We start from the raw sequence: 27,569 nt of genomic DNA, 5'->3' as shown, positions 1-27,569 counted from the left end.
AGGTAGAACTCCTTGTTCTCCTGGTCTTTGGCAAGGTTTCTATTATGTCTTTAAGCTTAGTTCAGCTAAAAGGGCTGTTTCGGCAACATGTACCCATGAAGGGGTACTGTGGGGAGGCCCCTGAGAGCAAGGGCATTTCTTCCAGTTTAAGTCAGAGCCCTGGAGCTTCTTTTCTTGCTCAGGATATGGGGATGTGAGCTGGGCCTGGAGTACTTGTTGGCCTTCGTAAGATTCCCTTCTTCCACCCTTTAGCCACATGAGGAGGGAGAAAGCTGTTAGTGATCATGGTGGGACAAATACTACCAACTTGTGCCATAGGGTCAGGGTGGGAGTTGGATTTTGGGGAGGCAAAACCTGTAGTCTTGATTACAAGGGCCAAGCAGTGTAACCTGGGGCATATGGGCTTTTCTTTTTTCCCTTAGTTCCTGCTGCTGATTTAAAAGCTACCCTTGCCTTCTTTCCAGAGAAGTTTGGTCTAAATGCTATAGCTCAGCATGCAGGACAAGAGCTTGAGAGTTGCACGCTGTGCTGGGCAGCACTCAGTGCCTTGGGGTGGCTCTGGACTGCTGCTGCCCCCAGCTGTGATGGCTGGGGGTGTGTGTAGCAGAGGGCTGGCATCTGCAGAGGTAACTGTTAGTCCCTGACCCTGTTAACAAGCTTCCTAAGGCGAAGGGATGCCTCAGAAAGAGCAGAAGGGGGAGGCTCTACAATGAAACACATGCAAGAAACCCAGCCCTGATGTGCAAACCAGCCTTCTCCATCCGCCCAAGGACAGCGTGGCTGCGGGTGACAGCCCTCTAGCCCCAGGGCTTGGTAGCTTGGCTTTGGGCTGTTCTCTTCTGTTCCTCCTCTCCCTCCTCCCTTCATCAGGCAGGAGCTGCAGGGTCTCTTCCCTCTCTGCTGCGCCTGGGGCTGCAGCCTTCCTCCTTGCTGCACTGAACAAGCAGCTGCTGCGGAGCTCTGGCACCTGTAAGTAGGGGTATCCTGGGCAACTGGGGTGGGGGGCTGCTTTTAACTTGGCTTGGGGTGTTGCTCCCTCGCTGCCGTAGGTAGGAGCTGAGATAAAACTGCAGGTGCTTTGTTAGCAACAGGTTTTTGTGTGTGTGAGGTGGGATGCTGATCTTGCTGCTCTGAGGTGGGTGGGGGTGCCCCGACTGACCTGGGGATATAACCCTGACTGCATGGGACTCCTGGTGATGTCAGGCATCTACCTTCTGGTAAGCAAGCCCCCCCCAACACGCTGCTGAAGCTGGTCCCAGGGCGTGCAAGGCTGCAATACAGACTGGTTCATGCATGGGGGGGCATAGGAGGTGGCAGTGGCTGCCTCTGACCCAAATGGCTTTGGTGTTCAAAAGCTACAGGTGACACACAACATTTGTCTCCACCAGTAGGGACAAGGCAGCTGGTGTGGCCAGTAAGGACCACTGTGTTTGATGGGGAAAGCATCTGTGATGCTAAAAGTGCAGGTCTAAATGGGCTGGCTGCTTAACCCCTGTGCAGAGCTCCAGGCTTTTATAAAGAAAAGCCTGTTGCCATTCAGAGCACTGCTGTGGAGAAGGAGTGAGGAGAGCCATTTGTGTAACGTGCTTTGATTTTTTTTCCTGGTTGACTCTACAAATGGCTGTCAATTTAAAAGGGTTGAAATAATGTTTTAAGGGTCAGTTGTCAAATGCTGCTAGTTAACAGAGTTGCCCTGCTGAGTCTGGTGAATTTATATGCCAGGAATCAGAATTATGTTGATTTTGCTGTGAATGAAGGTGCAAAAAGCCTAGTACGGTATTTCAGAGCAAGTTTTGTGTTGGCTTTACCTCTGATAGTCCCTGCTGTATTTCTGTTAGTGTTAGCAGTGTAACTGTCCTCAGATCAAACACCAAATGTGCACAGGTGTATAGAGGAGAATTCAACCTGTTATTTTGAAGGGATTAAACATGAAAGCTCTTAATTTGAGATACATTTGAGATGGTTTCGGTCAAGGGCAATGCCTTTTAGTCCACTGAACTACTCATTTCAATCAGAATGGCTCTCCAAGGGGCTGACTTGGTCTTTTATTTTTCTCCTTGGCGACTAAGAGTTACTCCTGTTTTGGTTTATACCAGTAGCAGACTACCTCTAGCAGGAGAAAAGTATCTGGAGCTTGAAGTACCTCATTAACTAACTCGATCTATGGAAGAACAGTGCCTTGTTCTTTAAATCTCAACCATACTCAGGGGCTGCAAATTATAAAATGCAGTGGGCTCAGTTTCAAATATTCTGCTGAAGAAAGTGTTATTAATTGAACATAACATTCTGCAAGGGAGAACCATTTCTTGAGGCTTGCATTTAGGTTCCTGTAAGATGGCATCTCAAACCCAAGGAATGGACCTGTGCTGCTGCTTTTATTAAAAGGAAAATTTTAGCAAGGGAAACTTACTTCCAGCCCCTTGCTGCTTGAGGCAGAGGAGATATCTGATTATTTTCCCTTATGGCTATTGCACGTCCTGAACACTAGCTTAGCTTACCTTATGCCTATTGAACGTCCTAAATCCTGCCTGGTGCTGATGTAATTTCCTTTTTAATGAGCATCTCAGTAAAATTTATTTGCTTTCACAGAAATCTAAGACTCTTGTAAGTTAAAAGTTGAATTTATGTACCATGTGATTAGTTAAGCAATCCAATTGTGTAGACCTCACACTAAAGCATGCATCCTGCAAATCATCATACTATGGGCTTCTGTCACCCCCAACCATTTTGTTTGCACCTAGACATTCTTTTGCTGAATCTGCTGGGGCTGATGGTGCAGTGATGTACGGCAGTGCTGAAGGCTAAGGTACTTGCAGGCTTGTGAAGAGGTCTGTGGAGAGACAAGGGGTAGCAAACTGCCTGGGGTTGGTTTAGTTATTGCTGCTGTACAAGCATGCAGAGCTCTATAAAGGAGGGACAAGAAGATGGCGAGAAGACTGGTACAAAGCTGCAGGTTAATTGAGCCAGGTCCATGCTGTTTCCACAGCGTTGTGACTTGTGATCTGACCTCTGAGCACCTCTATGGTACAGCCACTGCCACTGAAGAAGTAGAATGGGACTGGATGTTGCTGCTCACAGGGCTGAGGTACCTGCAGGGTAAACTGGATCTAGGGTGAGTCTAACAGTGGTGGGCGATGGGACTTGTGCCTTGAGCCACTGACCTGCTGAACACCCTGAACTCCTGTGAGCCGAAGGCAGGACTGGTGGACTCTGTGAGAATTGCATTATTTCTATGGAAGCTTAGCAGTTGGTCATCTGGTAATAGCTGTGGCTGGTATTTGATGCACGAATGCCCTTAAACTAGATGAAGTGATTATTTAATTGTATAATGATAGATGAGTTTAAAACAATTTCCCACATGACATTAAAACTTAAGGATAAGGTTTTTTGAAAGCTTTGGCCTGATCTCCTTGTAGCAGGATTGTGTATCTTGAACCTGTTGACTAATTCTAGCTTTCCGACATAGTAAGTGAATGGCATCAAGAGAACTGCTTTGACAGAAAAGCAATTCTCTCTAGAAGGAAATCGTTAACTCTCTCTGCAGAAGGGAAGAGTTACTGTACAGTTTTCAACTGTCATTAAAATTAAAGTCTAAAATCCCGAGGCTTTCATTAAAATGCTGCTAGTAATCAGGTGACCCTAGTCAATATGGGTAGAGGGTGCTTGTTTTGCTGTTGCCTTCCAGTGGATAAACCTAGGTTGTTAGAAGCATTATGATATGGCTGGTGTGGGTTATGTTATTTAAGGTACATAATTAAACTAACAGGTGAAGACAGCTTAATGGCCCATCAAGTACACTACACTTTTGATCATAAACTGCTTTGAGTACAGAAGCAAATGCTGTTGGGAACAATTGTGGCACACATGAGCCTCAGCTACCGCTTGCTGAACAGTTGGCTTCAGGGGAGAGGAGAGCCTGGTTCAACATGTGAACTTGGGTTCATCGTGATGGAGACCCCAGAGTGCAAGTGCAAATTAAAATAAACCTTTTTAGAGCTGAAATACATATGCATGGTTAACTTGCAACAGGTACATGCAATGGTAGTTTCCAGTAGCTATTTTCGATGAGCACTTGGTATGGTGGTAACCTGGTGAAATAATGATTAATGCTAATCAGTGACAAAAGGGATCCTCAGGGAAGAGGAGGTGACAAGGCACAACAGATGACCGTGCTACTGGAACTGCTGGGTTCATTCATGCCACTGGTGCTGCATGCCACTCTCCTCTTTGTCCCTGACGGGATGCATCATTCCTGGAAAAGCACAGGAAAGGGGACATGGGTGGCTGTGAGGAAGGAATAGCCTATGTTTGGACAGAAAACCAACTCAAGCTTGAAGGCTTGAACCCCACAGGTTACTGAGAGGTGATCTCTCAGTATGACAGGAGTATGTAAAATTTCTGACCTCTGTTAGAGGGGGCTATCAATGTTATCCAGGTGAGGCTTAAAATTTGAGTTGTGTGAATTGCTCGGTACATAATGAAAATAAAGTCACTGAGGCAGTAAAGGGAGTTCAGAAATACTAAATAGCTTGAAATAATTAGAGCAATTCATGGAAAGAATTGGTGGACTACTCTGTAAGTGAGTATTTAAAGTAACTGTGTAGATGTAGATGCCAATTCAGTAAAAGTGAACAGTTAGCAAAGTAGGAAGGTATAGGAAGAGTTCACTCCACTTCCCTGTTCTACAGTCCTACAAACTATTTAGCTCTTTCTAAAGAGATGATACTATGCAGGTTAAATCCTTGCTATAAGCTTAGCAGACTTTTTTAGTCTATACAGTTATTTAAGATTAGAGGTGTTACCTCCAGACAAATCTGACCTTTGGTTGTGGCTAAGTGTTGAGGATTCAACACTGACTTGCTGCACAGGTAGTTCACCTATTGTACCCTTTGTCAAGGCAGACTGTTCTGCTTAATTTCTAGTGAAGCATAATGAGATATTACACTACCTGGGAACTTGGGTGAGGAGGTAAAATGCTATTTAATTGTAATAAGCTCTAAGAATCGATCCCTGATGTAAAATGCAAACCATGTAAACACCGCAATTAGTTTCCAGTTAAGTGTGCAGCTGGCTGGGTTTGAATGAATCTATACTAAGTGGTATAGAGCAGTTAAAAGGATGTGTTTTAAGCTATATTCCCCAAAATAATGTCAATATTATTAGACTTAAGGTATTAATTGCATGTGACAGTAAGTCACCCCAAAAGAAGCATTGGCTCAAGCCCTGGTGAAGAACAAGCATTGCTTGTATGTGGTGTTCTAAGACTTCCTTCTAATTGGAGTAGGCTGGTTTGTTTGGGTTGGTTTGGGTTTTTTTTGGGGGGGGGGAACAGGGGTTGACATCTTATTCTTTTCTAATGGTAGTTCACACACACCTGTATTTGTGTAAAATTACAGCAAATATCTGGAAGAAGGGTGTCAGTCTCATAACTCTGGACCTTTTACTGTGATTTTTGTCAAAAATGGATGCTTACTGGATAGCTTCATGTGGTTTTGCTCTATAGATACACTCTCCTTTCCCCACCAAACAGAGATTCTCAACATGAGGTTTGTATTGAGGCTTTCCAGTTCAGGAGAAGCAATGGATATACTCCAGATCATGGGCTCCATTTGCTTTTATGCCTGTCTCCTACTGGGCAATAATAATTCCATGCTAAAATAGATTTAAATCAAATAATTACGACTCTTGCTCATTTTTCACAATAAGCATAGATATAACCTAGTGCTAAAAAACCTTGTGATGTGCTATTTGCATTGGTATTGTTTTGGTTCAGGCTGCTGGCAGCCCAAATGTTCTCAGGTAGGAGAAAGGAGGCTGGGAGAGACAAGAGAAATTCTTCATTCCGCTTCAATAATTCCAGATAGAAACCAATTTTCTGGGTAAAATAAAATAATAAATAAAATTTTAAAATCCATATATTTTTCCAAGTTTTGTTTTTATAATATTTAAAAACCCATGCAGGAGGTTATATCATAAATACTGCAAAACTCTGTTGTCCAAGCCCTTGGCTTCAGGAAAAAATGCTATCTTGGTTTGGCTTGAAGTGTAAGTGTTTTGGTGGCTGGGCTGAGGATAGCACTCGGGAAGCTCCCACTAGCACGCCTTGTTTAGTTCTCTTACAACTCTATACAAGAGTAATTTTTTTTTTACTTCATGCTGATCTTTGTACTCAGATTGCCATAGTGAGAGTAAGTACTTGATAGCCAGTCGGATGTCCTGAGTTTTTAATGCTGAACTCTGCTCAGAGGGATGGCTGCCAGAATCTCTACCTCTATTTGCATTTCCAGTTACTATTCTGCTGGCATGAGAGTCTTGTCATCCTTTGCCCATACAGCAGTACCTGTGTGACAGTAGCTTCTGTAGTTACTTCAAAATAAGGTTTTAACTTTGAAACAAACCAACATGAATTGAGGCTTATAATCAGACTTCTTTAGTGTTACTGTCAAAATTAAAGTCATGTTTCAGTTGTACCTGTGTTTGATCCAAGGGGTGCCCTGAAAGTCTGAGCAAATGATTCTGTTTTGGGACCTGGACTGCTTGCACTGCTCCCAGCCCTGCCTGGGGATTTGCTTGTAAGGCATTGCTGGCTTTTCAGCTACCTCGAGCAGCTGATGGCAGGAAAAGGATGGGTGAGAAAGTGTCCTAACCTGCTTAATTATTTACTTGGGACCCTATCTTCCTAACAGCATCGTCCTGTGTCACAGAATGGGACTTTCCACAGGGATGCTTGCATCCTTCATGAGGAAACACTTAATGCTTTGTTAGAGGCTTATCATGGAGGAGCCAGCGCAGGGCAGATTGTTTGCCACATGTCTTGGCAGTTTGCAGCTCTGCAGCAGATTAAAAACTAACATGTCCGTGCCACATTCCTGTACGGACTATAACTTGGTGTCACTGAACCTTGGGATGAGTTCTGGTCATTCCCTCTGCAGTGATGACAGAATCCTCTATGACCCCCATTTTGGGTGGAGTGTGGCAAAAACCGCATGACAACACCTGCTTCTCTGTACACAGTGAATTAGCTTGCAACCTGACAGACGGGCTCCTCAATGGCTTTTTGTTTGCCAACTTTTATTCTCTTCTGGGACCATCTCATGATTGTCCCACCTTTCAGCTTCTGCCTAAACTATGATTACACTTGCTTCCTCCTCCTGCCTATTCCCCCAATTACTCTGTTAACTTTCAATACTCCAAATGACATGGTTGTCATCTCCACTTGAGTGCTCTGACAAGGAGTGACTCATGTGCAGAGCTTTGGCCTGCACATAAGATCAGATGATTCAGCTTTGTGCCTACATCCAGCCAATATTGAAGGACTGTGGATGCTAAAAATCAGCTGCTGTGCTGGAAGGTGGCAATTTAGGAGGCTCATTTTTCCATTACTGGGGAATTTAGTGCTGCAGAAAGCCTGGCAGTGATCATTTAACAGTTCCTATAGTTTAATTCTCAACACTTACTGCTGAATGCTCGCTGGAGTATCTCTCCAGTGAAAAAAGCTCAGACAATACTTAGTATGGTTCCTGGCCAATTTCCTATGATGGATGGGAAGCTGCTACTTATGGATCGGATCTCAAGAGGACTTTATTGAAATAATGTAAATTTACTGAAAGTGGCTCAGTTATGAACTTGTTTCTCTTTCTGAATTTAAGTAATATATTACAATGGACAAATATGAGCAAGGTATGAGGGGACCAAGAATGCCATGCTCAGTGTCTGGCGCTCAGGAGTAGTGGACATGTTTGTTCAGCCCATGTTAGCAAAGGAGAAGAGAGATGTGACAGCTTTGCTAGTCTACTTTCAAAACACTGCTAATGCTGCTGCATTCGGTAGCTATGAGTGTACTGATGAACACAGAGAATGCTGCTCTTGCTGTATTAGCTTTTTTCTACAGCACTTTCTTGGAAGTTTTACTGCCTAGCCACAAAGACCCACTTAATGAGAAACTCATCAATTCTCTGAAGAATGCATGTCTGAACAGCAAAGGCAAGTTGCTTTCTGCCCTGTTCTGGCTTGTACAGCATTCATTCCTAAGCCCAGTACTCTTCTTGATAGTGCTAGATTGTGCAGTGTGGTGTATGGGGGCATGAGCCATCTAAAGGGAAGATACCCGAAGTATCAGTAGCTTTGAACGCATCCTAAGCACCAGGTAAATTGCAGACTTACAAAAGAATATTTCTCAGAGTCCTTGTGGTTTTGCTATAATGCTAGATCAAGAGGACGCGAATGCTATTGGGTGGCATGACAGAAAACACAGGAACTGTGTTAAACCAATACCTTTAACTTGGCCTCAGTAAGAATTATGATAGCTTTCAATAAGGCATTGCATAATTTGTAAATAGATGTTCTCTCACAGATGTCCTAGGTTTCTGACTGAGCAGCTATTAAATTAAGGCTTGGGTGTAAGTCTCTGTTATCATGACGAGGACAAGCCCTGTACCAAATGTGTGGTATAATTTCCTTGCACTCTACTGAGCTGAGCACCTTATGATTATTTCCCCTGTGCTGCTGACATTAGTGGTAGCGCCATCCCTGCTGCTGGCTGAGAAGACTAAGGCTAAAAAGACTCCTTAGATTTGAACTTTGAAAAAAGACCTCTTATAAATGTGAAACTTTGAGATTTGGGTTGTGAACGGTCTTAGGGGAATTCTCTTGAAGATGACAAAAGGCCATTTCCAAGTATAAGACAGCTAAGAATCTTATGACTTGCTAGGCTTCTTAATAAAGTGGCTGGGTAAGTGTGCCTGTGTGTGGAAATCTTACTTTAACCTTATTTCAGGGAACAGTAGGCTGAGATTTTAGTTAAAATTTTAAACAGCCTGTGACACATCAAATAGAAAAACTTTAAATTCGGAAGCTTAGAGGTTGACTAAGCATTAAGCAAAAAAATAGGAGCATAATGACAAGCAGTAGGTAAGCAGCCTAAGCAACAGTGCTCCCAAAATTCACATGTTACAGCTATCATAATATAACATGCATGCAGAAAACATTTTCTATGTGACCAAAGTGCTGCATAACTTTCATTTTACTGTGTAACACAGGTCTCACTCATCTACTGTTAAAAACACTGTCACTGCATCTGTTTATGCTATCAGTCCCTGTTCTCCTGGTGCAGTACGTTGTACAGATTCCTGATGGTTAAAAAGGCAAAACAAGTAACTGACAGACTTCCGCCCCATACTCAACTATGAGCCAAATGGGTTATTTCAGATTTTTAATATTCCTGGGCAAATTGGTAGGAGTCATGTATGTACTTGATAGGATAAAATTAATACACTGTCATCTTTAAATCAACTAATAGCAAATGGCAGAAAAATGCTTAGCTATAGGGAGGTTTTGCTGTGGTAGACTTCTAGCTTTGGTTTTCCTTGGTTAGTGTGGTAATAAAAATCAATGTCTGACATGAAACCTGTGTAATATTACTTGAATGTCAGAAGACTGAAGCAGGGTGGAAAAACCAATGCATTCTAGAGAAACGTAACAAACTTACTGGGAGTGCCTCACCTGCCCTTAGCATCTTCTGATTTACATTTGAGATTTGGCTTTTCAGCAAAATGTTTTATATTCCCAGCTCAAGTGGATGAGTAATCTGCAACTAAGTCTTATTTCGTTTACTATACCAATCCTATGGATAGCATTGTGCTTCATAATTAGGATAGGAAAAAATTTAAGGTCTTTAAAAAAAAAAAACAAACCACCAGATTACCTTGACAAAATATTTTCTTTGGTGCCAGCTTGGACTACTCAGATAAATGACTGCTAGGGGAGGATAAACAGTTTAAGTCCATTTATAAGAGTTCTGCATGCAACTTCAAGATTGGTACGTCTCCCTAGGATTGCCCATTTAAAAATGAGAAATTTTCTTCTCATTGTACACCTGTTTTTCTTCATGGAAGCAAATGTCAATAAGAAAAAAAATGTGTTATTGCAACTTGCTATTTTTCGTGTGGCTTTTCTTTCAAGCTCCTTTGCCCTAGGTGAAAGCCTACTGTTCCCATGTGATACTCAGTACTTATTTTGAGATAAGGCACTCCAAGGTATTTCATATAAAATATTGTGGAAATTCTGATGTATGAAAAAGTAAATAAAATACTTCGAGTGAGTTCTACTACCATAATTCATAGATACTTTTATTCTTACAGTTTGTACTTTGCAGTTCAGGTCTTGTCTTATACAGACCGAATGCTTCTGCTTGTATGGCAAACTGATGTTAAGTGCAAAATGAGGTTAAAACTTACCTTAAAACAGTTCTGAAGAAGTTAATAACACTCTAATAGAATGTTGACTTGGGAAAAAGGCTGTCTTGCCTGTGGCATTTAGCTTGGCAAAGCCAGGTGTTCTAGTTTGTTAGTGACAGCTTCTGTCTGGAACTTGGCGCCTGGCTGCTGCTGAACCACTTTTTTTCTGTTCCACTCTTCTGGAAGGGAAAGCAAAGATGAGCGATGCTCACAATGAGCTGCGGACATACATCCTTTGTGTCTAACCTATTGCCATGTATGATGCTATAATGAAGTATTTCTGAAATTTACAGCTAAGTGGGAGAATGTATTGCCACGTTTTACCTTTTTAGATTAAATGACCCCTATCTTACAGTATTTCCCTGGAGGTCATACTTTTGAACCCTCTGATCTTCCCTGTGACTTCCTATAGACTTCCTGCACTTGGTCCAACTCTGCGTTGAATTAAATCAACCAGAACTAAATGCAACAAATGAAATGAGACCTGAGTACTGAACAGCATGGAGGTATTTGTGTTGTGTAAGTTTACATGCTGTTGAGGTGCCTGCCGTTTCTGTATGTCATGCTGCTGTTGCCTCCCGTTCAGCGGGTATGTTGGTACAAACCCCAGATCCTTGTCCCTAGTACTGTCATACAGTCAGTGTTCCCCCAGTTTTTTCCTGCCTCACTGCATACTGCTGTGCAGTGTGCCCATGTTGAACAGTATTTTGATTTTAAGCTGATTTCCATAGGAAATGGTCTTTTGCAACCAAACTGCCTGGCTGGCAATCAAACTGCTTTCCCTGCTATTGCTTCTTCCAAAAACAATTGTTTTTCATTGAGGCAGAGGTCACTTGTGACCACTTCCCATTGTCATACTACTTTACATGCCCTACTTAATTCTTAAAAGTAGCTGTTAGTAGCACTTTACTGAGTTGGGAATGTTCACAGTTGATCTTTTTTTTTTTTAAGGCAAGAACAATTTGTTTGTCTTGGTCAATAGCTTTTTCTGATCCACTGAGTCATAGGATAATCTGTGCATTTGTCTCTTCCTTACTTCTAATACACTTAGAGAATGAGGTATTGCTATTTTTGCTGTCCCTCAGTGGCTGTATTTTGCAAGGAGGATTTTCGAACTTTTCAGCAGGCCAGATGTGCTATCATTTCCCAAGGCCTCCAAGAAATTTCTATAGTTGACCCATTACTGAGTACAGAGCTCAGGATAAGGGAAGAACTGCTTTTTTAGCACTTACCACATTAGATTTTCTTTCTCCACGACAACATGCTTCTGCCCTTCACATCTCTGAAGGATCCTTATCTTTGTTTTAGCTTCTAAAGCCTCAGAGGATTCTGTGCTGAGATTTCTCACACACAAAAATCAAGATAACAAAAACAGATGGTTGTGCACAAAGGTGAAACAGTGTTGGCTGGCTCCAGTAGTCACTAGATTTCCTCCATGTGGGCAATAAAAATAATTGCATTCACTTCATAATTACCTTGAACTGTTATTGTAAAAATGGAAAATTGATTTTCCATATCTAGTGGCTTGAGATCGTCCTGGTTATGCTGTGAGACTTTATGCTGCATATTTGTGTGTGGGTGCTGTTACTGGTGTTCAGCAGTGTATGAGCCTCACGTGTGTGTGGGACTGGGCAGTTTTTCACTAGTGGAGGCTCTTGCTTTACTTCTTTGCAGATTTTCCTCTGGTATATTAGATGAAGTAGGGAGGCCATGCTCTTATCCAATTACCATGTGGAAGCAAATTACTTTTATTTATCATCTTGTAATATTTATGCATTGCATTATTTCTTCCCTTCTCTTAGATGACTGATGTTTCTGCCTTCTGAGCCTCTCTTGGTTATTTATCACTGTCTGTTTTAGCTGACAAGTATCTTGTGAAAACACAAGGCACCACCTTCATTTCTCCTTCCAGCCAATCCTTTTCTACTTCAGCTTCAATATAATAAAAATCCATGTACCTTTTCCATTTCCTGTAAGCTATGGTATTTGTACAGCAAATCCTCTGTGTTTGCTGCAGCCACAGTACTACAGATTTTCATTAGTGCAACTGTGGTCAGACAAAGTAAGACACACAGCTCCAGTTTTGCCCTGAGGCTGTTTGCAACTTCTCGTTTATCAGTTACAAGCAAAAACTATTCCAGAGTTCATTACTGGAAAGACTGAAAGCTTTGCTTTACAATACATTGCCAAAAAAAAAAAGAGAGAAGGTCTAAGATATGTACTAAAAAATAATTAGAAAATTATTTCTCCTGCTTTTAGTGTGATAAGGTATCATTTCAGTTGTCTTAATGAACAGAATTACAAGTAGATTCATTCACTAGAATACTGCCACTGCACAGGGATGACCCACAAGGGTTTGTACGCCTGGGACAAAAGCCTTAAACCTGCGTAACAATTTGTACTTGTAAAAAGCCTAGAAAAGGCTGAGTAGCCTGCAAATGGTTGGGTATATAATGTGCAAAGCAGCAATAAAATCTGAACCATAGGTGCTCCTTCTCTGTTCTTGCACAGAGGAACAATGCTCCTCTAGCATGGAATGTCAAAGTACTTCCTCATACCATCAGAGACCCGTCAGAAAGGCAAAGTACAGAGGGCAAAGAAGGAAAGACACCCCTATCCCATTTGCAGGGCTGCTGACAGCACAGGTCCTGTTGGTCACATCGGGAGGCAAAAGCTATCTTCCCTGAGCTGGAGCTTTCCTTAAAGCACCACCTCTGGGAAGCAAAGGATTACAGAAGAAAATTAGTGTTAATTTGTAATAATAATAGTAAAACAGGATACATTTCTGGCTGTCCTATTTGCAGAGAAAGGCTAGAGAAGCCAAAACAGAGGAGCCAAATACATGGGGGTTTTGCTAGAGGATGAGAAGGGGCAGAGGACCTGGCTTTTTCCAAACTCTTTGGATTGGGTGCATGGCTACTCTTTGCCAAAATTTTCCAAAGCGGATGGGAGACCTACCAGGAGCACAAGTCTTGCCCTTGCTTGGCACAGAGCAGAACTCCTATTTCCTTGCACAGCTGCATTTACTGTCTGAAATTCAGCAACATGGCTCGGGTAGCTCAATCCCTTGCTTTGTTTGCTCGCAACATGTAACAACTGTCAGATTACTGGCACCATTTATTCCAGTTCTTGCTATTTCACTTCCCCAGTGTTAAACCAAGCTCCTTGCTTACTCTCATCACTAGCCATCAGGAAAAGAAGGCCTGAACTCAAAAGCCCTCACATTTCTGACTTAATACCACTGGTTAGCAGTCTCAGAAGTGACTTGGAGCTACAGAGGAAACACTATAGAGTGTATGGTTCCTTGTCACAGATTTGGGCCTTATCCAGCATTGCCACACCAGGCTAGGCACCCCTGCCATTCCCAGTGAAGGAAGCTCCTGTGGTAAGCTCTGCTTCTCATCTAGATGGTTATCTCCCTAGGCAGAGTGCTTGGGCTCCTGCTCCCTACTACCCTGAGAAACCGGCTGGTGGAGGACAAGGAAAGTGAGCAACAGTAAGTCTATTTCTTGTCACAGTGCTGAGTTTTAGTGAGGCAGCATCCCCTGGAATTTATGAAGCACAGCTCCAGATCTGTGATCAGAGGAACAGTGTCAACTACTATTGTCAAATATCTATATCTGTGTTCTGCTGACACTCTTCATCTTGGGCATGTTTGTATGCAAATGCATTGGCGCCTGCTATCTTGAGTGAATACCAACATCACCATGAAAACACTTTCCACAGCAGTTGACTCTGTGGAGTCAGCTAAGCGTTTGGCACGTAATACATTTGAATAAAAATATTTTCAATTGTTTTGAAAATATGTTGAATGAAAACAATAAAGATAAATAGTCTTTCTCCATAAGGACAGCAGAAGAGAATGTACTACTACCGCTAGCCTGTATATCCTGCTTTGTTACAACACACAAGCAGCCATTTTTTTTCAAGAGAATATCAGATTCACATCTACCTACCTTAACATGCAGACATTTTAATGAATATATAAAAATGCAGACCCGTTATAAACATTGTACTACTGTTGAATTCTAAAAATGGAGAAGACACCAGAACACAATGATTTCTTTCACTACTCTGCTTGTTCCAAACCTGAGGCATATCAGAATAAATAATTTTTTTTACTGCATTTGCTACCTGGAAGTAAAACAATTGCAGAGATGTTATTGAATTTCATTAACAAGCAAAATATAGACAAGCTACAATGCTTTCCCAAGAATTAGGTGTGAGTAAATATATCAGGGAATGACAGGCCGAGACAGAATATAAATTAGAAACTTTTAGGTAAAACCCAGTAAGAAGAACGAAGAAAAACCACCTGCCCTTTTAGCGTTGCTACCTAACACTCATTTTCTTTTCCCAGGGAGAGGGCTGCCCTACACAGAGTGACAACAGAAAGTCACCTTCCATCGTTACTCCATAGATAAGGGAAAACCAGTATACACCTCATCATCAGGTATCTGAGGTGGCAGCTGAACCTTAGCTGCACAAAAAAGGGTCCACTCCAAGTTTCCTTTCATAAGCAAAGAGGTGTACCAGCCAGCATTTCCCTTCCCTCAGATACAAGCTCATCAGAATTTGGTTACTCGTGCCTTAATTTAAATTCCATTTTCAGTAAGGAATTCGTAAGTGTCCTATAGGCACCTGCACTCATTCCTTAATTTTATGCCTTCTGCCACCAGGTAATTTTGCTATTCTTTCAAGTTAGGAACACCTCCATCCCCCTGCCTCTTTAGGTGTCTCCATGGTAGATAAAATACATGTAGAAGACAATTTTGAATGCTGCATCCAAGTCAGCTGCTGTCAGCTGTCAATGTCAAGGTGCCAGTGCTGGCCTGTTATGTAGGCTGGTACCATTTCTATGTGAGTTGTATAATATACTATTTTATATTATTTTATATATGTGTGTATGTATATATATATATAAATATATAATATAAAAAAAATGTTAGAAGTTTGTCACAGTTCAGATTCAATTTAGAATTTTGGTTCAGTGTCTTATGAAACTATAGGTTCTACAGGGCCAGAAAACAGATTGTGGCCCGCAAAGTTAATCTCAATCAGTTAAATTTGGAAGTAAGTAAGTAAATTTGGAGCATACAGTTTCCACACCTACCTTAAATTGATCTTTTCAGCTCCATCAAGCAGTCGAATAAAAAGTCCTGCGTCCCTTATGTTCAGGCCATTACACCAGCAAAAGCTTTGCTATTACAACACAGCAGGCATAGATAATTGTAGCTTGAAACCAAGATAGAATCACAGAATCGTTTAGGTTGGAAAAGACCTTTAAGATCATCAAGTCCAACCACTAACCCAGCACTGCCAAGCCCACCACTAAACCCTATCCCCAAACACCACATCCACACATCTTTTAAACACCTCCAGGGGTGGTGACTCCACCATCTCCCTGGACAGCCTGTTCCGATGTCTGACCACCTTTTTGGTGAAGAATTTTTTCCTAATATCCAATTTAAACCTCCCCTGGTGCAACTTGAGGCCATTTCCTCTTGTCCCATCGCTTGTTACTTGGGCAAAGAGACCAACCTCTACCTTGCTACAACCTCCTTTCCAGGTAGTTGTAGAGAGTGAAAAGGTTCCCTCCGAGCCTCCTTTTCTCCAGGCTAAACCACCCCAGTTCCCCACCCAGTTTCAATATCAAGAAAGTTCAGGCTTGAAAAAAAGTCTTCCTTAGAAAAAAACTTGTTGTTTTTGCCAACAATAATCTAATAAATTATAAAATGGGAGAATTTACTTCACAGTGTGAATAAACCACGTGGGAAAAGTGCTACTCACATTTTGTAGCAGGAAAACTGCAACATGGAGAGATGATGAATTTCCCCAAGACCACGTGAGAGTTCAGGAACACAGCTAAGAAATGAATCCAGCTATATTGTACTTCAGCATATTTTAAACATACTGTAATCCTTCATGTTTGTAGGCTTCTCTCCTGACCTATGTAGCTTGCAAGCAGGGAAGCAAAATCAACTGTGGTCTAATACCAACTGTACAGAAAAAGATTTCATTTTCAGTGAAATGGGATTGGATTTTGATACATTCAGGCACAAAGTTTGTGCTGCTTCAGAAAGCTTTAATTTAATCACTGCTTTTCATGGCTGAGCAATTTCACTGCTGCCTAAATGCCAGATTACTTTGAGTAAATGGATTTCTCAAGAATTCAAATTATCTTTTTTCCTCAACATAAACCACTCAGGTTGTTGATTTGTTAGCTTAACACAACACAATGTGCCAGTTTACATCCTGTCTGGCTTTCCTCTCCTTTGGGAAAGGAAAGAATTTATAGAGCCCACAGAAGGAATAGAACCCTCAGCAGTCTTACTGGTCATTTTTGTACACCTTGTTGTAAAAATCAAACTAACAGTATTTGTTGCTTTTCCTATTTGAGCAGGCTCAGAACACAGACTGTTAAAATAAACCGTGGAGGGGTGAGTATATGGAAGCTTTGCGTGTATTTCAGCACACAGTATATCCAGACCAGTCACATTTCTTCAGATCAATTTCAAGCATACTAAAGTTACCTTTTAAAAAATATCTTTTAAGGCACATTGCAACATGAGTAAGAAAATGGACTCAAATTCTTCATTCTATTGGCCTCACGTGCTGAGTTATAATGGGACGTACAAATACCTCTACTTAGAAGGCAATGTCTCCTATGTGGACTTCTACCTTCATCAGCCTCCAGTGGCAGCTGTTTTCATCATCTCTTACCTCCTAATCTTCCTGCTCTGCATGGTTGGCAACGGAGTGGTTTGCTTTATTGTCCTGAGGAGCAAACATATGCGTACAGTCACAAACCTTTTCATCTTAAACCTGGCTGTCAGCGATTTACTGGTGGGAATCTTCTGCATGCCCACCACCCTCCTGGACAACATCATTGCAGGTAGGCTGGTTGGCACCATGCGGCAGAAAGAGCATGAGGGGGACTCGCCTGCATTTCTGAATGCTGGCTTCCCTAGGGGCCCTAGCGCCGGGTGTGTGTTCCTGAGTGGGCTCTGTAGGCGTTTCAAGCCACTGCAAGTCAGAGGTGAGAAAGACAAGCCTCTAACCCACCTTCCGACTGGGGCTGTCCTTGCTGACTTGCATGTCCCTCATCTTTAGGAAGGGATTCTCCCACTACCAGGTCATATGTTTAGGAAGGCTTGGAGGATGCTACGAGTCAGATGCAGAGAACAGTCAACTGTAGTGGTCGATTCCCTTTCTTGTCTTGAGATCTCGTTTTAATGGGATGTTAAACCAAAAATGTTTGCTTTGCTGTTTTTCGGAACATCAGAAACTCACCCAAGGCATCTGGCAAAGCATTTATTTACTTAACCTCAGCCTTCCTAACCCCTGTTATGGCCTGACAGAACAAAATAAATGTGTTAATTCTAGGGTGGAAATATCCTTTTATGTGTATAAGCATAGTGCTGCAGTGAGACGGCGGCTATTTCAACTGCTTGTTTCCTTCCAGGATGGCCATTTGGGAGCCTGGTTTGCAAGATGAGTGGAATGGTCCAAGGAATCTCTGTTTCTGCCTCTGTCTTCACTCTAGTTGCTATCGCTGTAGACAGGTAAGATGATGCAGAGACTGTAAACTCTTGCTTTCATCTCCCTCTGGCCACGCTGAGGCCGATTCAGTAACCCACACAACACTGAAATAAATCAGAGGTATTTTGCTCCTAAGGCTATTAAGCAAAAAAATATTTTTTTATTTTTTTTTTAAATTGTGGCCAGGTCTAAAGAGCAGTCCTAGCAATTTGCTCCTCCAATGGTGTCTCTTATGAAGGTACAGCTGGGCTACAATTCTGGCTGCCTAGAATTGATTTGTTCCTTAGTTTGTAAACTAGACAGCAGAGGCACTACTACTGCTTTGGTTAAATGAAGTAGCAGAAGCAGCAGCCAGGTACAGAGACAGATCAAAAGGAGGAAATTTTAACAGCAAATGTGACATTTTGTAAAGATTGATTTTACCAACGCAGCTCTTAAATGGAGCAGCTAAATGCAACTCCACTGGTTTATGCAGGACGAGATGATTGCATCTGTACTTTTTACAAACTGCACAATTTAAAGTGTGCGCATATACTTGCCTGCTGGATTAAGCATTCCTTGAATGGCTTCTCCACATATGTCCCCTGGTATCTTTGCTACAGGTTTCGATGCATTGTTTATCCATTTAAGCAGAAGCTGACCATTTCAACTGCAGTCGCCATTATAGCGGTCATCTGGATTCTGGCCATTGCAATCATGTGTCCTTCCGCAGTCACGCTGCAGGTACAAGAAGAGAAACATTTCAGGGTGATCATTGGCTACAGCAACGAAACCCGCCCTGTATACTGGTGCCGGGAGGACTGGCCTAACCCGGGAATGAGAAAGATCTATACGACAGTTCTGTTTGCCAACATCTATCTGGCTCCCCTGTCGCTCATTGTTATCATGTATGCTAGGATTAGCATTGCTCTCTTCAACACAGCGATGCCCGTGGTGGGAAAACACAGCCAGGAACAGCGGCACAGTGTGTCCAAGAAGAAACAAAAAGTCATCAAAATGCTCATTATTGTGGCTTTGCTTTTCACCCTGTCCTGGCTTCCCTTGTGGACTCTGATGATGCTTTCAGACTATGCCAACCTTTCAGATATCCAGTTGCAGATCATCAACATTTACATCTATCCCTTTGCTCACTGGCTGGCCTTTTTCAACAGCAGCGTCAACCCCATCATCTATGGTTTCTTTAATGAAAATTTTCGCCGAGGCTTTCAGGCAGTCTTTAAACTTCAGCTCTGCTCCAGGGAGATTGTTCACAGGGAGGTCCCTTCCCAGCGAGGCCAAAGCAATGCCATTTTGCCAGCTGCCAACTACCAGACACCCCAGGATCACGCCTGTCAAAATGCTAAGGGAGAGGGGAAGACAGTTAAGAAAGGAAATTGGGTGAATAACCAGCAGGATTTGATAATGGAGGATCTAGAAGAGCCCTGCAGTGATAGGATTAAGTGAAACATGCTATGAACTGCCTAAATGATTTATGCCTAGCAGAGTTTATGTATTCCGTTGTAAAACTCATGCTCTGCAGCCCTTTCTGACAAAAACTTCAAGACGTTTCTGTTTTTAAGTAGATACACAACTTGCACAATATCTGAACATTTGATCTAAGCAGGAAAACAAATTCAGCCCTTTCTGTTACCAGCTCAAACCAGTGGCAACTCTCCTGCAGTCAGCGATGATTCACTGCTCTTTAACTGGGCTGGAGCAAAGACATGATTAAAATGGGATTACCTTCCATTTATGTGACATAAGAGAAAAAGAGAGCTAAGATTATTGACTCGGATACAATTACTCTGGATACTCACTGATGAAGAGACCATTCATTCATTTTCTTCTGTGAATCTCTCAGAGCAGCTGAAACAGAGTTTGCTCGAACAATATTTATGGTATTATTCCACTAGCTGTTGTTAATACCTACAATTTTCTTGTGATACCAGGCAATGAACACATCACTACTGTTGGTAGCATCCAGCTATACTGTGAAGCTGGAAAAAGGAGGGAACCACAAGACCTGAGCATATGCCCCTCCTGGGAGTTCAACTGTTGGAGCTCAGGGTAGCTCTGAGCCAGCGCAGCTGAGGGTGTCCCCCTTGTTGCATCAAGAAATAATTTCATTATTGCAAATACGAATACACATTCTAATATGAATACACCAAAATACCTGCTACAGAGATTTAAAAAAACAGTCCTCTGCTAAAAGCAAGACTAATCCAATAAACTCACTTCTTGATTTAACATAAATTTATCTTTTTTCAGCTATGGATGCTTGGTACTACTCTTTCAGCTTCTTCTGTGAAGCCTAAACCTGTTCCTTGAATTTGTCAATCTGTTATTCTATAACTCTCATTAACTGAAATATTGGAGATATAGTCTGAATATTTGAATGGAACTCACAGGTTCCTGGGTCTTCTTCTGGTTGTACTCATATTGTTTCTGCCCAGACATTTTGAATGCCAATCAGTTCCTACCCAAATGATGAAAAGGTAACATCTTCAGTCACGTTCCGTTCCATTTCACAACCTTTTCTGGTTGCCCCTCTTGTTAATTCTGTGATATTAATTATCGTTGCAGCCAGAGAAATAAATAGGAGTGAAAACTTGAGAAATAAAGGATAAAAAATGAATTTTGTGGTACATTTTGGAGGGAAACTCAGTTCTATTTTGGGGGGGGATATGTGTCACCTACAAAGACTGCAATTTCAATACTAGCAGGAGATAAAACACCTTTAAGGCCCATTCAGTCTGTCAGAACTCAGCAGGTGCAGTGACCAACCTTGAAAGCATCTCACAGACTTCCTGAAATCAGTGAGGAATGGTGGTTACCGCAAGGACCGGCCTACACAGATTCGCTAAAGGATTAGAGCATCATCATGCCTTATCCTGTGAGGGTCTATCTATAGGGGCCAAACACCAGGTAAGGTCATTCCACAATGCAGTCCTTCTTCAGGTAAATCGGAGGTACTCCAATTCAGGTCGTGACATACTTGCACAATTAAGGAAAAGTGACAACTTTTCAAACTGTGTCATCCTGAAATATGTTCCTTTCTGAATGCTGGAAAATAAAAGGAACACGTCTGGGGCATAGTGGGAAGAAAAGCTGCCAGAACAGCTCTGATTTCACAGATGGTTTTTATAGTGCATTTTATGTAGGCTGGGATTTTCAAATCTAAGCAAATACAGATGTCTGATCCCATTGTGTTGAAAACCACGGCACAAAGGTTTTCAGAGCTCCAGATATTCCACACTTCCTGCATTCCTTCTGTCCAGTCCTTTGTCCTTCACTTGTAGGCTGAGAAAATGAGACCTGTTCTGCCTGTCAGTTTGCCTTGCCTGGATTCCCAAAGCTTATCACTCTGTCAAGACTGGGACCGGTACTATTTAGTATCTTCATCAGTGACATGGACAGTGGGATCGAGCGCACCCGCAGCAATTGTGCAGGTGACCCCAAGCTGTGTGGTGCAGTAGACATGCTGGAGGGAAAGGATGGCATCCGGGGGGACCTGGACAGGCACAAGGAGTGGGCCCATGTGAACCTTGTGAAGGTCAACAAGGCCCAGTGCAAGCTCCCGCACCTGCACTGGGGCAATCCCCAGTAGCAGTACAGGCAGGGGGATGAATGGAGTGAGAGCAGCCCTGTGGAGAAGGACTCAGGGGTAGCGGTGGATGTTAAACTGGATGTGAGCTGGCAATGTGTGCTTGCCATCCAGAAAGCCAGTCGTGTCCTGGGCTCCATAAAGAGAAGCATGGTCACTATACACCTTGCAGGGCATACTGTGTATTGATTTTAGAGTCCTATTTACTATGCTCATACTTGAGACAGCCTCTTGTTGCAGTACGTGGGGTTGTTTCTCAAAAAGCTTTTGCCAAAGATGCGTTTTCCTGATTAAGACTAAGGACCAGATGAACTCCAGAGGTCCTATCCAACCTGTATCATTTTGTGCTTTCGAATGATTCAGCAATGTCTTGAAAATATTTTGAAGTGCAAGTATATGCTCATGTTCACCCCAGTTCAGCAAAACATTCAAAAAAATGAAAAAGTACTTGAAATGCCCTGAAGCGCTTGTCTCAAGCTGGTGATTCTCAAGACAGCCTTAATATTTCACTGCAGAACAAGGATGCTGAAGTAAAAGCCATCAAATGGTTTGCCTTCACTAGATGCTGACCTGTGCTAAATGTAGAAGTTATGCTTTTAAGACAATTTCAAAATTTAAAAAAAATTGCTTTGTAAAAATTGATTTTCAGAATGTTCTCTGCCACCCCTAAACAACAAACCCCACTGTGACTGATCTGTAACTATCTATAACACAAAATGTTAAAAAGTTCTACAAGAATTAATTTAAAAAGCATTGTTTCATTCTGGAAACACTGTCTGATGAAGTAATTAGCCTTTGTGGAAGAAACTGAAGGGACACTGATAAAAGGAAAAGAAAATTCTATGGGCTGACAGGATTTCATGAAGTATTTCAATTTTTTTAGGAGTACGCTTTCCAGCTGGACACACAGCTATCAGCATTTTCCCATTTGCCCTACATAAAAGGCATGTTCGTAAGACTATGTCAGTGAACACAGTTTGTCCTCTGGACTCCTGACAATCCTTGCTACCATTAGATAATTATTTCACATCCTGCTTTTCCTTTTGTTGTGATTCCAGTAGCACTAATGAAAAGTCAGCATGTCTGGTTATGTGGTTCACAACCACACAACCAATTAGACATCACTGCACTTCAAACAGGTAGCTGAGAGATTAATCATTAAAAAAATAAGGTTTACCAAACTGAGTTGTTTTTAAGAGATGCCCTTATTTCCTCTAATTTCACAAGCTCAGAACAACTCCCACTAGGAGCAGTTTAGGATTATTCTAACACCTAAGCCACCTTAACCCTCTCCAAGTGTCTGCTTTACATCTATTCAACTCACAAAGTGCTCTAACAACTGATTTATTTCACAAAAGCAGGAGCGGGCTGAGGTCTCTACTTAAGTTTCTACTATTCATGCCCAGAGTGCTCACGTATAGGCTTTTAAGACAAACCTAAATAGCTTTTTCAGCAGCACCAAGTGGCTGATTCAAAAATCGTATCTGGTACTTCATTAGACACTTGTTTTTAATATACAATCTGTACAGGGAGCTTAATGCCACTTGCTTGTCCTCAGGACCAGAAGCATTCATGATTTACAATCCGTGGCTCAGAGGACCACAGACCTCACAGCACAACAGATCAAGTTATCATTTATCAACAAACCCCCAAATAATAAACATATGCCTTCCACTCTCAAACCAAATCAGAATCAAACATCCTTTGCCACAAGTAAGGTATTAAGTTTCCAGAGTCTAATGTTTTATAACCTTCCTGGTCACATTACTCCTAAATGCTTGTAATTCCCGCACATTAAGCATTCTCGTTAGCCTAAGCACCATTGATTCACCACCTTGTACTGCTCTGCTTTTAAACACCTCAAATTATTGTTAAATAGCTTGGAAATCCAAGTCAACAAATCCCTAACTGAAATCTGTAAACATATTTCTTTATCTACATTTGGGCCTGACAACATTTTAAAAAGAATCTCTGAATGCAAATAGACCAAGTTGTTCAAATGAATCATATTTGAAACTAGTAATTTGAATTATTATGAATTATTTTTTGTGTTTTACCGGACATTTATATGCTGCCTATAGGTGTAACACAGCAGAGCAAGCCAGCCGTACAGCACTGTTGTCACCAAATTCAGTGCTACCATACGTGCTCTAGAAGCGGAGGTTATTAAGTGTCTCTCCGCTTCTCCCCCCCCCCTCTGCAGGCATTGCCATTTAGATGGAATAATAAATTGGTGGTATCTGTGCTCTAACTCCCTGTAGTGGCAGTCCTCCCACAGAACATACATTTGGACTGCATTCAGGATCAAGAAAACGTCCACGATGCATGGAACTGGATGAACATCTCTTTGGAAAAATACAGTAAGGAAGTATAGGGGAGCCAGTAGTTACTGGAAAAGACAATAGTCTCAAAAAAACCAGCTTTCCCTGTGACAAAGAATAATATGAAACCAATGTTGGCTTTGTCAAGAGCTCTTTATTGACATCTAAAAGAAATTACCCAGAATAGGAAAAAGATCATATTAAAATCAAGATTAGCTTGGAAGCTGAGGCATGTTACTAAATAGGGTTAAATCCTATATAATAGGTTAAAATCCTCAATATATTTGCCTCAGTTTCTATTTTAAAGAAAAAGATTAAGTGTGTCCTCAGGCAAGACACAAAGGACATGAAGAGATAAAGATCATTTTGCAGGAATCACCATCTGCAGCTTGCTCTCCAGCAGCTGAACTATATATTCGTTGTCTGGCAGCCTTCTCAGAACCTACTGACTTACAAACACCTACACTGAGACGTATAAATACACCAGCTTATCCAAAAGGTTTTTGAAGCAGATCCAACAGCAGCTGAACTGCTATGGCCTTCGTGCTTCCCCGTGTGATACAGGGACCACTGTCGGATGGAGCACACTGAGACCACCCACCATCATTCTTCTTCCTCTGTGGATTGGGTTACTCCTGCACTTTTTAACATCACTGTCTTACTGCATTTAAATATTATTAAGAAACTTACCTGATCTGCAGAGGGTCCAGGTGACTGAAAAGTGTAGGTAAATGAGATTTTATGTAATAGGAAAGCTATACTAATTGCTAGAAGTTCTATGTAATGATAAGATATACTGCTTGCTGAAATCTTTACACAATAATAAAACTCTAATTAAACTACAGTTCTGTGGCCAGCTGTTCCCATTCAGCCAAGGATCCTTAAAAGAACCTGCCTGTACCCAAATTATCAGATGACAAAACCCCAGAAAACCATCCTCCCAAAAAGCTACCTGGTATTTGTGAAGGATGAATCACCTCAAACAAATCACTGAAATCACGAGTGGATGCAGGCCCTGGCCTGAGCGATGCTGTGGGTGTGCAGTGCCCTATCTGGCTTTACTAACCTGGCTTGGCTTCAGACCTTCCTCGCAGCTACGGGCTGCTCCGGCTGACCTGGGACCTGGGATGGGACCAGCTCTGCCCTTCTCATTTGGGTGCTGTGGGGTTTGTGAGGTCCCTGTTCTGCTGCCCACCTTGGGTCCCGGCTTGCCCCCCTTGGGGCACAGCCTGCCCCTGCTCCTCCCTGCATAATAAAAGAAAACCAGTTACATATAAACTGTCTTGAGAAGAGTATGCATTTTACAGTGTCTTTTGTTTAATGAGCTAATGAACAGTGATACCAAGGAAATGACTAAATCAGTGACAATGGATGCCGACTCAAAAACTGTGTTCAAAACTTAGGTACCAGTTATTCACCCTCAGTGGAAGATGCTTCAACTTGGGATCACACAAAGGTCTGTCCAAGGTCAAATCTACTAAAATATTTTCACAAATCACATCCATCACGAAAAAGTATCATCTTTGCTATAAAAGCCATTTACTCCCGAAATCATCTGACAGTTCATAAGAGCAAGTAATAAAAATTATTTTAGACAACACAAGCTTTGGGAGATCATAGAATCATTTAGGTTAGAGAAGGCACCTAAGATAAACATCAGCTTTCAAGGTCAGTGTAAACCCTGGTGGTGGGGTTTTTTCACGTTTTTAAGAAAAGAGTGTGTAGAGAGGGAGCAGCTAAGCCAACCCTAATTTTCAACCTATGTGCACAGAGATACATCACAAGAGGCAGAAAGCTGGGACCAGTATAGATGAATGTGCACTCACTCTCAGAGTCCTGTGTCTGAGCCTGGTGGGCAACAGGAGCTACGGTGTGGTGCATCCTTTGCTCAGGGAGGAGAAGCTGGTGGGTTTGGAATTGATGGGTTTTAGCTCTCCTGCTAGGAGTGACTCACCTCTGTCGGGACGTAAAGCACAAAATGAAGGCAGAATGCAGAATGAAGAATAAAGAGCAGGAAATAACCCAGAGACTGTGAGCATGAAGAAGCTGAGACTGACATTAGGGATGAAGAGCAGAAATAGTTTCTGAAAGGTTTTTGTGGAAGGTAGGCATTTGGCAGCTGTTCATGTTTACAAAGAGCAAAAGAAAGAGTTTGGCAATATGAAAGAGGCATGAGAGCTGGGGCTGGAAGCATTGAGATAACTGGAGTGATGGCACAGACCCATGACGAGGGAAGCTGCGGTGGGTTAGGGGTCCTGGAATGGTGGCAGAATTGTCCTGGCCTACCTTTCATTTCAGATCTTTTTCACTGGGGCTCTGCTACTGTCCTTACATACAGCCACCAGTTTGAGATGTTAAACTGTGAACTGCTCCTTGGAAAAGGAACCGCTATGAAAAGCTGCCCAGTATCCCCGCAGGATCACAGGGTCCCTGCTGCAGGGTCACAGCAAGGCTGGTGGATGCGCAGCCTTGCTGAGCGCATGGGTACCGATGCCTCATACAAGGGGTCATATGGTATTTGCCAAAGACGAGGAGATCCAAGCTGACAGCTTCTGTGAGAGTAAAAAAATGCTGGTCCACCACTTTCCTTATTTTGCATGCTAATTAGAGAAATCACTCTGTCTCAAGAGGAACCAAAAAAGTCCCAAATGACTAGGAAAATATACACACCTGTCGAGACATAACTTCTGTGATGAATAGGGCATGAAAGTAACAGCTGTATTTGTGTTTCTCTAACTTCTTGCTTCCTCACCAAGGTATATTTTAGACATGGCATCAGGCAAGCTTCAGTTTCCAGGGGTGAATCAATATGTTTCTTATATCAGCTCGGACTAAACAGAACTAAACACTGTATACATTCTGGCATTATACACTGTATAGCACTTTGATCTGAATTAGCAGCAGCAGCTGACAACCAGAAAGAACTGCCTGAAAACTATAAAAACCATCTGCCCCACCACGGGCAAATAGCTTTCTTAGGGTGTTCAGTCTCAAATACGACCATAAACACGTCTTCTATGAAAGGAGAAAAAAAAAATACAAAAAAAAAAAAAAAAAAAGAAGAGGAAGAAAAAAGAATCCCACAGCTATGCTATCCCTTCACAATTTTAACATAAGAAATTTTTGAAAGCCAGAGAGCATATGTGGTTTACCCACTCTGTAAAACCTCCTGTGCTTTGGTTTAATAAACACTCTCAGTTTGCAAATATTGAGCTTTCCAACAGCAGTCAGCATCCAAAACCAGAACAGTTGGCTGTTCTGGGGATCGTAGTGACAGCAACCACCTCCTGAATATATGAATTAATGTGGGTGTCACCAAACATCCAGCAGCACGGTAGACATCCCTCTCTTACACAGAAGATGTGTGCCTTGAAATAATTCACATTTGCTAACAGTTCCCCTGAGCTTTTATTTAATCAGCAGCCCCCATGCAACCCCGCTCCCCCCACTCACCGCACCCGCAGGGGCTGCTGCAGCAGGGTGCTCCGCAGGGGAGCAGCACCCTGTGTTCCCTCACTGTCTCCCTCCCAAACTGTTGCTCTACGGCACAGATCTTCCAGCCTTTCAAACAGGGCCCATCACCATCAAGACAGGCTTTTAGAAGAGACTAGCCCTTTCTGTAGGCAGAGAAAAAGCTTCCAGATAAGTATTTTTGTTCTGATCTAGTAGAAAAGGCTTACAGGTGTTAAAAACCTGCTAACTGCTATGAATCATTCCTGGCTATTCGATTAACAAGAAATCAACTCTTCAACCAGAGGTGTCAGACTAGCAGATGCCACATAGAAACAGATCTCTAACTCCCCTTCTCAGCACTCGGGGACATGCTTTTTTCCACCGAGGATGTCACAAGCACCTCGTCTCCCTGGGTAAGTGCGTCCGAAGCCACCA

General features: G+C 42.2%; 1 protein-coding gene across 1 annotated transcript; it reads left to right on the top strand.

Moving 5' to 3' along the window:
• The first annotated feature begins 351 nt into the window (after positions 1 to 351).
• Positions 352 to 26,743, top strand: NPFFR2 (neuropeptide FF receptor 2). Its single transcript, XM_080410123.1, has 3 exons — positions 352 to 17,130; positions 17,701 to 17,800; positions 18,380 to 26,743. The coding sequence occupies exons 1-3, from the start codon at positions 16,803 to 16,805 to the stop codon at positions 19,218 to 19,220; spliced, it is 1,269 nt and encodes a 422-aa protein (XP_080266249.1). The 5' UTR covers positions 352 to 16,802; the 3' UTR covers positions 19,221 to 26,743.
• Positions 26,744 to 27,569: the final 826 nt, after the last annotated feature.

The sequence above is a fragment of the Falco punctatus genome (assembly GCF_963210335.1).
Source record: "Falco punctatus genome assembly, chromosome: 1".
In the NCBI taxonomy this organism is placed as follows: Eukaryota; Metazoa; Chordata; class Aves; order Falconiformes; family Falconidae; genus Falco; species Falco punctatus.
Note: the sequence above shows the minus strand (reverse complement) of the source record. Positions and strands in the feature narration are given on the sequence as shown.